The following is an 11,364-nucleotide window of genomic DNA, read 5'->3' on the forward strand; positions in this document are numbered from 1 at the left end:
GTAAACTATGATGTAAACGCGCATGCAGAAAGTTAGTGACGGCTAGCGAGACCGCACTTCCGCGGATGTCGGCTCACTTGACCGCGGTCACTTGAATCCTTTCTTCCTCCACCAAAAACAAGATCTCTACAATTGTGTGACGCGTCCGTCTGAGGAGGAGGATCACTTTTTTGGCATTTTCAACGTTCTAATGCTAATATAATAGACTATTTTCATTCATCTTTGTTGTTTGATGATATAACGGGACGTTTACTTCCGCATTGGTGTTCGGATCTGATGACAGGTTCATGACGTAAGGTGACAGATGAACTTCAGGGTTTGTGAATGAAAAGGAGAATAAAAGCTGCAACGATCCTCTGCACCCAAACGTGTCTCTGAGCTCCTTTTACATATGAAACTCCGCTTTACTGACACTGAACCCCGGAAAACCGGCTCCACTGACAATAATCTGATTTTGAGTCGCCAAAGGTTCAGAATCTCTTTGTTTAAAACCGATAATAAACCTGGAAATAAAGCTTCACAAATGGCTCCACATCTTTCATCTTCAAGCGATGCTTCGATAAACGGACAACTTTGGTGTTTTCTCCTTGTTAATCTATGAATTTTTACGAGTAAAATTACGAGATAAAATGTCGTAATTTTACTTTTTTTTGGTGGCCCTAATACTCCGTCGTACATTTAATCTTTGTCATCTGAAAAAAAAAAATCGACTAATGTTTTCCGGTTTAAAAAAAAAAAACTAAACCACTTGTAGCATTTTTATTTGGAAGATAGGTTTTTCAGAAACCGGAAGCTTTAAAAAAATCAAACTCAAACTTTTTCCCCGTTCGGACTGGTCCATAAAAATTTTGTCTGAGGTGGAGTATGCAGAAGACAGTGGATGGAGGAAGCTGAAAGGAAAAGAACAAGAAACATGAAACTCACAGTCTATAAAATCTTTTTTGTGAAGTTTTATAGAAATCCAACTGTACTATTTGCTCTTTACATTTTACCAAATTTTTTGTTTGTTTTTTAACATTTATTTATTGTCGTTTCAACAGTATGATCTTTTTCACTAATGATCTCAAATGGTCTTGCATTTTGCCAGGCCACAGCGGATTTTTTTTTCGTAATCTGTTTTGTCTGGACAAAGTAAGGTTAAATAAATAAAAATAAATAAATAAAATCAAGAGTTGCTTGTGCATGCATTGGGCTTTTCAATGCAACGTTTTTAGCCTTGTTAGTGCACAGCCTGAACGCTAGAGAGCGCTATGGATGAAGATGTTGATCTGTGGTTACCCAGAAAAGCAGGAAGAAAAAGAAATGGGGAAGTCAGAAACGAAAATGGCGACTCTCGGGCGCTTCTCCAAGGTGCTGCTGCGGTCTTCTTTGAACCAAACTCGGCGTCAGCTCGCTGCTGCTGCTGCTGAGGGAGGGGAGCATTCAGGTAAATGTTAAACTTTCATCTGTGTCATTCTTAGTGTCTTATGTATTTACAGGAAGAAGAAATCCAATTTGTACTGAAAGTGACCTTGCTAAGCTACTGCTAGCTTGTCCTGTTAGCATTAGCGTAATTTGTTGTCGGAATAAAGGTGACTGAAAAATTAGTTTTTGCTGTTACAAGTTTAAACTGCTGCAAGAAATTATTTAGAAAAGATACGATAGGGCCAACATGGAAGACTTCTTTTTGTTCATTATTTTGGCGACAACTCTTAAACCATTAGACATAAGTGTAAAAGAAAGTAGGAACCTTGTTTGTGTGATTTGTCTCTCCACTTAAGATAGTGATCATGTGTGAACAATAAATTTTTTTCTTATTGTTGAATATTTGAACATTGAATTCTGTTGCTTTTAGGTTCCTTGGTTTGCTGTACAAATACAAAAAAAATAAAGTTAAAATGAGTCTTTTTGAGCTATTCTGAACATGATATTAATGACTTAAACTGTTTTCTATGAGTAAAATGTTTGGATTTAAAATAATAAAAATTAAGAATTTTTCATTTATCTATTTATTAATGGTTGGATAAAGATTTTTGCTGTCCTATTTCCAAATGTTAGTTGATTTCATTTTTTTGAGGTTCAACAGGCTAAATGATTTCATTCTTCTACAGCCAAAACATGGAAGATCCTGACTTTCATCGTTGCTCTGCCTGGTGTCGCCGTGTGCATGTTAAACACCTTCTTAAAGGAGCAACACCATGAACATACACAACCAGAATTTGTTCCATATTCCCATCTTCGCATTCGTTCAAAGGTCTGACCAATTCACAGCAATCGGCACATTTACAGAAGCAATCTCAATATTGGTTTAATCTTGTCATGGTTCTTTTGTTTAGCGTTTTCCCTGGGGAGATGGCAACAAAAGCCTTTTCCACAACCCACATGTGAACGCTCTTCCTGATGGTTACGAAGGACATGACGAGTAAACCTTCATAAAGTCACTCAAGTCCTTTGTCGGCAACTGTTAGAGGACCATACTCCTATTTACAGTTTACTCTTTGTCATGCTTTTGTTGCTTTTACCTCTGTGCTTTCAGCACGGAGCACCAAAAAAACAAAATAATAATTCCACTTTTGTGGACCATTAAAAACAAAATGTCAGCTACAATTGAACTAGCATAAATAAAATATTGTTATCTTAGTTGTGTGTTTTGTTTTCTATTTATTACACTTCAGGTTTTAGATGTTAGATGAGGAAGGAAAATGATGTCAAAGAACCTGGACATTGGTGTTAAATTAACAAGTTTTCTGCTGCACTTTTGTCTATAGGGTGATGCGGAATCATGCTGGTTAAAAAAAGTAAAATTAGAAAAAAAACGTTATTTTTAATCTTGTCCTTGTAGAGATGTTGGATGGATAACATGTGGTCACACTCTTACTTTGCTTAGATGTGGAGGTTGCACTTCTTACAAGGAGCCAGGGATGCTTATACATCACTTTGCACAGTCTAAAGTCCCAGAATGACCAATAAATGTCACTTTGGTAAAATAAAAGTACTGGTACCAGCTGTGGCCCCAAACCCAACCAGCTTTTTCCTTTCCCAGTAAAAGCCATAGAATAACTAACCTCCACTTGAATTTGTAGCAGGGGAAAAACTTTCCACTTAGCTAGAAGTGTCATGGAGCCTAATATAATTCATTTAATTTACTGTGATAAATTGATTAGAACTAGGTCCACCCAGGGCAGATTAGGAACGAGCAGTGGGTTATATTGCTGTTTTCTGGATTAGTTTAGAATGGGTACAGTACAGTTAAGAGCATTACAATGCCAAATATGTATTACAATTATGGTGAAATGTGAATAATGGCACAATAAATGATTTATCCAGGACATGTTGACAAAATCTTATACTATAACACCACCAATATTTATTTGTTTAAAGCACAAAAAGGCACATGAAAAAACTCAATTGACTTTGGTCTTGCAGCCACATAGGCCTCAGGTTATCAATTCTGTAACATTCTAAGCACACATTAACACGTTCTAAAATGAAGGAAACTGAGGCTGGAAGCTCACTTCTAAAATCAATATGTGCCACAATTGTCACTTTAGATATTTTTTTATTTCACTGCTTATTTTGATAAGTCAGAGAATAAATACAGAAGTTACATTGATATATTACAATTCAAGTAATTAATGGGTTTTTCTAAACGGTGATTTCTCTGAACAGCATTAAGCAGCAGGGGATCAATGTAAAAGCAGAATGATCAAAGGTGACACGGCATATGAAGGTAGAAACAGGCTTAAACCTTAATCCGTATGGTAATGGTTTATTTGTTTTCAGATACACGACTATGATGCTACCACGGGACACGTCACTCCCTCTTTGTTCCAGACTCCACCCCTTTCACGTGAACGCGCCTTAAACCGAATTAGAAAATCCTGGGTTAACAAAGCCTGTCGCTTTATTGCCTGATGTCGCTGCTTATCTGTGCCCCGTTCCCGCCTCTCAGAGGACTTTTCGGTGCGACATGCCAGTGGGAGCTCACACTCCGGCGTCATCAACTACACTAGGACGTGAGTTACGATTCGATTTCTGAATCTAGCATTCTAACATCTCGGATAACTGCGCGCGGCCGCTCAGCCGCGTAAGGGGAGAGCAATCGAACACCGAGAGCGAGATCATGATGATGATGAACTCGGACAGAGGTGAGAAAATGTGGGAAAATACGAAAATAAAAACAACCGAAATCACTACGATGGCACATCCTTCACTTTACTGTGGGCTCCTTTGTTTTGGTTTTTGTGTGTAGACTTCCAGATGATTAAAAAACAGGAGAGGGCGCACTTCTTCAGCTCCAAAGAACAGGAACTTATTCTGAAGTTGTATGAAGAAGAGCGAGAGATCCTCACAGCTAAATCCAACACCACCAGCGCCTCCAAACTCAGGGAGGAAGCCTGGCAGAGAATCGCTGATAAAATAAATGCGTAAGAATACCTGTGACATGGAGATTGCTGCATTTGAGAAAAAACATCTGTATATTCGCAAATCTACGAGTTCAATTCTTAATTTTTCTTTGAAATAAAGAAATCCTACAAAATATATTGATGAAAACTTTTCATAATCCGGACTCAGATTAGGGCTATTTACAGTGGTGGACAAAATTGTTGGTACCCCTCAGTTAAAGAAAGTCCACAATTCTCACTGAAATGACTTGAAACGTTTAAAAGTAACAATAAATTAAAATGTATTGAAAATTAAATAATCAAAATCAGCCATTACTTTTGAGTTGTTGATTAACAGAATTATAAAAAAAAAATGAAATAGGGCTGGACAAAAATGATGGTACCCATAACTGACTATTTTGTTGCACAACCTTTTGAGGCAGTCACTGCTATTAAACTGCTTCTGTATTTGTCAATGAGCCTTCTGCACTTGTCCACATGTATTTTGGCCCACTCCTCATGAGCAAACTGCTCCAGTTGTCTCCATTTGTCTTCTCCACATGGCATGTTTCAGCTCCTTCCACAGATGTTCAATGGGATTCAGATCTGGGCTCATAGAAGGCCACTTCAGAATAGTCCAACGCTTTTCTCTTAGCCGTTCTTGGGTGTTTTTGGCTTTGTGTTTTGGATCGTTGTCCTGTTGGAAGACCTGCGACTGAGACCAAGCTTTCTGACAGTAGGCAACACATTTCTATCCAAAATGCCTTGATAATCTTGAGATTCCATTTGACCTTGCACAACTTCAAGACACCCTGTGCCAGATGCAGCAAAGCAGCCCCAAAACATAACTGAGCCTCCTCCATGTTTCACGGTAGGGACAGTGTTCTTTTCATTGTATGCTTCATTTTTGAGTCTACGAGCATAGAGCTGATGTGCCTTACCAAAAAGCTCCAGTTTTGTCTCATTTTTTACAAATTCCAGTCTGGCTTTTTTTCTGATTTCCTTTCAACAGTGGTGTCCTCCTTGGTCGTCTCCCCTGAAGTTCACTCTGGCTCAAACAACGATGAATGGTGCGATCTGACACTGATGTACCTTGATCTAGGAGTTCACCTTTAATGTCTTTGGAGGTTGTTCTGGGCTCTTTGGATACAGTTCCAACTATCCGTCTCCTCAATTTGTCATCAATTCTCCTCTTCCGGCCACGTCCAGCGATGTTGGCTACTGTCTCGTGGGTCTTAAACTTCTGAATAATATGTGCCACTGCCGTCACTGGAACTTCAAGCTGCTTAGAGATGGTTTTATAGCCTTTACCTTTACGATGTTTTTCTACAACTTTGTTTCTAATGTCCTGGGACAATTCTCTCCTTGGCTTTCTGTTGTTACACACCTTTTCACCAAACAGCAATGTGACTATTTGTCTAGGTTCACACTGCAGGCTGAAACGACCCAATTCCGATTTTTTTGCCCCAATGCGACCCAATTCCGATCTTTTCATGACAGTCTGAACGACACAGATCCAATCTTTTCAAATGCGACCCAGGCCACTTGGGTATGCCGTCCTGATTCCGATCTTTTCAATTGCAACCGCCGTCTGACCAGGCCAGGCCACCTCCCTTTAAATAGGCAGACTGACTGATTATGGGTTTGAAAACAGCTGTGATGTCAATTAAAGGACATACCTGAGATCATTATGACCCCCCGGGCAATTAGTTCTCAGTCTTTTATGGAGGTACAATCATTTTTGTCCAGCCCTATTTCATTAGGTTTTTTTTTTTTTTTTTATAATTCTGTTAACAACTCAAAAGTAATGGCTGATTTTGATTATTTAATTTTCAATACATTTTAATTTATTGTTACTTTTGAATGTTTCAAGTCATTTCAGTGAGCATTGTGGACTTTCTTTTTTTAACTGAGGGGTACCAACAATTTTGTCCACCACTGTATTTTAACAGATTAAGTAGTTGGCTAATGTAGCCAGGATGAGTGCAGTGATAATGCATTTACTCTTCCCAGAGCTTCAGATAGTGGATATGAAAGGACATGGCAACAAGTCAAAGTCAAACACAAGAACATTGTCCAGACAGGTATTTGAATCTGGAAACCACAGAATCAAAGAACACTTCTAAATCAAATTTATTCATCTTACATTCAATTATTTTTTCGGATTTACAATGTTTAAATCTGTCCTGATGCAGCAAAAAGAAAGATCGCAGAGGTGATGAGGGCTGAGGGGGTTTCGGTCACACCCTCTCTGACCTCTGCTGAGGAGGACGTGCTGCATCACAGGGACAGTGCATTCAGAGTAGAAGTCCTGCCTGGGGGGGCCTGCATCTGCCCCATGAGTGGATCTGACAGCTCTTTCATGAGTGGTAGCTTCATTTTAGTTTCTTTGAAAAGTAAATCCTCTCAACTTTACACCATAGCTTCATTGTGTCCTCCCTCTATGATTAAAGTGTCTGGCCATCCGGTCCTCCTCCTGCCTGTAGCCAAGACTGAACCAGAGAGCTTGAGTGGGGATGACACGGACATCAGTGAGACTCATCTTAATGGGGTGAGCACCTGCAGATGGAAATTCTTCAAAGATATTCCTTCAAATCATACAGCTTGCTTTTCTTAGGAAGTGCACCACAGCAGCTTCCAGGAGGAAGGGAACTCTGAAGGAGCTACAAGTGGGGGCAGCAGCCATGAGATGACATGTGTGAGTCAGCACAGAGCTTTGCTAATGATACTAATGATTATTAATCCAAAAACATGTTTTTGAAAATGATTATTTAACTTAACATGCTAAAACGTGTTTTTGTTCGTTATAATTTTCTCAGAAGCAGACAGAAGACCTAAAGACTCTTTACTGCTCCTATCTCAAAAAGGAAATGGATAACCGGGACCAGGAAATGGCATACAGAGCACTTAAAATGAGGAAGCTGGAAAAAGAAATTCAGTTACTTGACAAACAGCTCATGTGACAGTGAAACCGCTTTTTTAAAGTCCATCCACAATAATAAAGAATACATTTTAACATCAGGCCAGACAGCAACAAAATCACCTATCATCTTTTGGACCTCTTGTAAAAGAGTTCCCAGTAGTCTTTTAATTATGATTGTGCCATTTTAGCCAAAATCAATAAGACTGCATAGTTTTCTTGGACATCATTTCTGCAGAGCAGCAGGAGTTCAAAAGAAATTTGCCTCTAAGTTGTGGGTGGGACTGATGGTTAAGGGGCAAACCTTCCCCCACTTCCTATCACTCGTCTGTTTGCGTGTTCTCATGCTAGCTCACAGCCTCTCACAACCCCAACGTGACATTACCAGTGCAACAAATACAGCATTTTTGTCTCCCCCTGATTTCCGATTTGATAAAAAAAATAATTAAAAAAACTCAGAAATGAAATGTTAAGCTTAACTTTCTTTACATAAGTCCTCCATCATATAAAAAAAGATGTTAAACACACCAAAAACAAGATTTTCCCCAGGATGGGTCTTGAATGCTGCACAGTGTTGTGCAGCCTCATGTGATGCGGTCAGGTTGTTCCCATGGAGACACATTTTCATATGCCTTTCATCCTGGTCCAGAAAAGTATTTGATGACTTTTAAGAGAAACAAAAAATGAAAAGATAGGACACATTCTGAAATGTTAAAATAATGTACTTTTCTTCCAACTGTGCCAAGCAGGGAGCACTAACAGAAAACCTCAGGAATGGATGGATAATGGAAGCTGCAGTTTGGATGCATTTCAACACAAAAATATCCATGAGCAATGAACATACATGTAGACATGCAGCATGCCTGCATTCACTCACTGAACTTTATTGACTTTTTAGTGTGGATTTTAAATTAGTTTTTGTTGCTTAGTAAAACCACTGGCTTGTTAATTTGTGCAGAGAAGACTAGAAACATTGTGGAGACCTTATTTCCTGTTGCTTAACTTTAACGAAAGGGGTAGGAAGGAACACAGGTGTTAAATGGTCCCAAAAGAATTGGAAATATATTTTCTAACTAGAAGCACTTGTTTTTTGTTTTGTTTTTTAAACTGTATTTATTTCACATTGTATTTAGGTATTAATGCTTGTAATTTATTTGAATGAAGTTGTAAATATATCAGTTCAACCAAAATTGTGTTTCTATTTGTTGTTTTATTTATTTGACTCATGAATATGGGAAACATGATTTTTGGAGGATTTTTGTTGTTGCAGCTATTAAATAATTTGGAATTTTTAGTTTCATTTGATATTTTATATTAGCTATGACTGAAAAATTATTATATTATTGGAAATGTATTGGAATCATGTAGTTTTATAACTAAAACCCAACAAAGTTTGCTTGAAAACATTAAAAACAAAAGAAGAAAATGTTCACTTAGCTGAGGGCTTGCTGTGTGTGAAACATTAAGGAAAATATTCCCAGATATTGTGGCTTTTTATGCCTTTATTGATAGATTATAGGCGGATTTTCCACAGGAAAGTGTTTCTTTATGTAATGTCTATTAAAATTATATTAAAACTTTCCAGAGGATAGAAGAAGCCCACAGTTGTATACAATTTATAATTCTCGTAGGGAATTGAAACTGCCCACGCTTGCTCTCAGTCCTCACTAAGGTCTGGATGTCCTGCCAGTGAGCCACACAGAAGCGTGGCTGCTTGGGAATGAACGCAGTTTTTTAAATGACAAAATTACAATACAATAAACAAATTGTAGTATAGGCGTACTTATATACATATATCTTCAAGTACAGCAAAAATCACAATATAAAAAAGTTTAACAATACCTTTTTACTACGTAGTCGACCCATAATAAAAAAAAAACATGATGAAATAACAAAAAAAGGTTAAAAATCGAGGAATTACGGATATGGGTTTACAAATTATAAATTAATTTAAAAGCTTTTAGTAGTTTGAATGTTTTGGATATTGTGCGATTTTATATTTTTAATTTTTCTGAGGAGGCCAAATACATTTTTAAATCGGTTTCATTAAAACTTTTTAGTAAGAGGACTTCACTCAGTTGGACTTAGAAGAACTTCAAAATAAATACTCAATATCATAGTTGGTGGTGATTTCATGATTTCTTAGACAAATTTCCCACCAAATATAGTCACCCAAATACAGTTTTTGAAAAGTTTTTCTGAAATCTACGATCAATCACTGGTTGGTTACCAGACTAGTCACATCTTAAATTACAGAGTTTAATTTCTGCTGCACCACTGACTGACCATGGTGTTATAGTGGCAATAGGGATTCGTCTGAGAACCTTCAGACTTATTTAACAATGCCACCTTGGGATTTTGGCACAAGGAAACACTAATGCCAAGGCACAGTCTGTGCAATGTTAGAGTTGAAGACAGAATTAAAAGTAGACATAAATTTATATTACATTCAGGTTAAAAAGTGGTTAAACAAAATAGTTTAAGAAAAACCCAGAAGTAAATAAGTATAATAAATAAGCAAGTCAGCAAGCTTGGCATAACCCTCCATAAATCGTCGATAGTAACTGGCAAACCCCAAAATGAACGCAGCTCCAATGCTGTCTTAGGGGGTTCCAGTTAGCCAGGTCAGTATAGACACGCCGGTCAGAAATGACCCACGTAAAAATAATAATAATAATAATAATGTTAGGCGCCTTTCTAGGAACCCAAGGTCGCCGTACATAAAAGTGAAAATAAAAATAAAAGCAATAAAATGAACATTTAAAATAGGCCAGGAATAACAAGTTATGGAGGGAAATAGGCAAGTTGGAAAAGGTGAGTTTTTAGTTTCTTGGTGAATTGTGAGAAAGAGCCAATGTTTCTGAGGTCAGGAGGTAGTGAGTTCCAGAGCCTGGGGTCAGAGCAGCTGAAAGCTCTGCTCCCCATAGTGACAAAGCGAGCAGTGGGGAATGCACCTCTCACTGGAAGAATGCACCTTTGGATAGCTTCACCTTCAAGCTTTTTGATTGAAGGCACCCCAGCACCACCTCCAACCTCTCTAGATGTGGAGGTATGGTCGAAGAGAATACCATTATATCAAGAAGGTAGAGGAGCAAAGACTGGCCTTGTTGATCACCAAAAATCCTTTGCATTCATCTTTGAAAGGTGCTGGGAGCATTACATAGTCCAAATGGCATTCGATTACATTCAAACGATTCAAAAGGGGGGCAGAAGGCCGTTTTATGTCATTAGGCTTCTGCCACTGGGACCTGGTTATAGCCACTAGCCAAGTCCATGGTTGTGAACCAGTGGGCACCTGTCAACAAATCCAAAGATTCCTTAATATGGGACAATGGGAACGCATCCTTTCTGGTCTTGGCATTTAATGGGTAGTAGTCTACGCACATCCAAAGAGTGCCATCCCTTTATCTGACAAGTGCAAGTGTCATCCCAAGAACACCAGGTAGTTGTGAACCTGCAAAATCAAACCTTAAAATCAAGGTCAGGTTTTAAAGCCACGTTTTGACTTTGCACACTCTTGGCATTCTCTTAATGAGCTTGAAATGTTTTTCACTTCACAGGTGTGCCCTGTCAGGTTTAATAAGTGGGATTTCTTGCCTTATAAATGTGGTTGGGACCACCAGTTGTGTTGTGGAGAAGTCATGTGGATACACAGCTGATAGTCCTACCGAATAGACTGTTAGAATTTGAATTGTGGCAAGAAAAAAGCAGAGAAGTACAGAAAAACAGGTGGCCATCCGTACTTTCAGAAATGAATGTCAGTCAGTCCAAAAAATTTGGAAAACTTTGAAAGTGTCCCCAATTGCAGTCACAAAAACCATCAAGCGCTACAAAGAAACTGGCTCAGGAAAGGAAGACCAAGAGTCACCTCTGCTGCGGAGGATAAATTCATCTGAGTCACCAGCCTCAGAAATCGCAGGTTAACAGCAGCTCAGATTAGAGACCAGGTCAATGGCACACAGAGTTCTAGCAGCAGACACAGCTCTAAATTAACTGTTAAAAAGAGACTGTGTGAATCAGGCCTTCATGGTAGAATATCTGCTAGGAAACCACTGCTAAAGAAGGCAACAAGCAGAAGGG

The 11,364-nt window shown here is 38.5% G+C and overlaps 2 protein-coding genes across 3 annotated transcripts; both read left to right on the forward strand.

The window, feature by feature from the left end:
- Positions 1-1,260: 1,260 nt before the first annotated feature.
- On the forward strand, positions 1,261-2,619 carry cox6a1 (cytochrome c oxidase subunit 6A1). The gene is made up of 3 exons (XM_078952690.1): positions 1,261-1,426; positions 2,091-2,233; positions 2,316-2,619. Exons 1-3 carry the CDS (start codon positions 1,261-1,263, stop codon positions 2,403-2,405), a joined length of 399 nt encoding a protein of 132 aa, XP_078808816.1. The 3' UTR covers positions 2,406-2,619.
- Positions 2,620-2,832: 213 nt separating this feature from the next.
- Positions 2,833-8,474, forward strand: si:ch211-107p11.3 (uncharacterized). Of its 2 annotated transcripts, none has more exons than XM_020706152.3 (7): positions 2,833-4,127; positions 4,232-4,406; positions 6,378-6,448; positions 6,560-6,733; positions 6,818-6,915; positions 6,982-7,062; positions 7,184-8,474. In XM_020706152.3, the coding sequence occupies exons 1-7, from the start codon at positions 4,103-4,105 to the stop codon at positions 7,325-7,327; spliced, it is 768 nt and encodes a 255-aa protein (XP_020561811.1). In that variant the 5' UTR covers positions 2,833-4,102; the 3' UTR covers positions 7,328-8,474. The 2 variants fall into 2 exon arrangements, with proteins under 2 accessions (XP_020561811.1, XP_020561812.1); XM_020706153.3 differs by having other exon boundaries at positions 3,687-4,127; positions 7,187-8,474.
- The last annotated feature ends 2,890 nt before the right edge of the window (positions 8,475-11,364 follow it).

This window comes from Oryzias latipes, chromosome 9 (genome assembly GCF_053564925.1).
Source record: "Oryzias latipes strain Hd-rR chromosome 9, Olatipes_Hd-rR_3.1".
Lineage (NCBI taxonomy): Eukaryota > Metazoa > Chordata > Actinopteri > Beloniformes > Adrianichthyidae > Oryzias > Oryzias latipes.

Bases quoted from the DNA above. Each gene is read 5' to 3' on its own strand.
- cox6a1 (XM_078952690.1), top strand. From the start codon at position 1,261: ATGTTGATCTGTGGTTACCCAGAAAAGCAGGAAGAAAAAGAAATGGGG. The intron at 1,427-2,090 runs GTAAATGTTAAA...ATTCTTCTACAG, and splicing joins TGAGGGAGGGGAGCATTCAG to CCAAAACATGGAAGATCCTG. The intron at 2,234-2,315 runs GTCTGACCAATT...TCTTTTGTTTAG, and splicing joins ATCTTCGCATTCGTTCAAAG to CGTTTTCCCTGGGGAGATGG.
- si:ch211-107p11.3 (XM_020706152.3), top strand. From the start codon at position 4,103: ATGATGATGATGAACTCGGACAGAG. The intron at 4,407-6,377 runs GTAAGAATACCT...TACTCTTCCCAG, and splicing joins ATCGCTGATAAAATAAATGC to AGCTTCAGATAGTGGATATG. The intron at 6,734-6,817 runs GTAGCTTCATTT...CTATGATTAAAG, and splicing joins TGACAGCTCTTTCATGAGTG to TGTCTGGCCATCCGGTCCTC.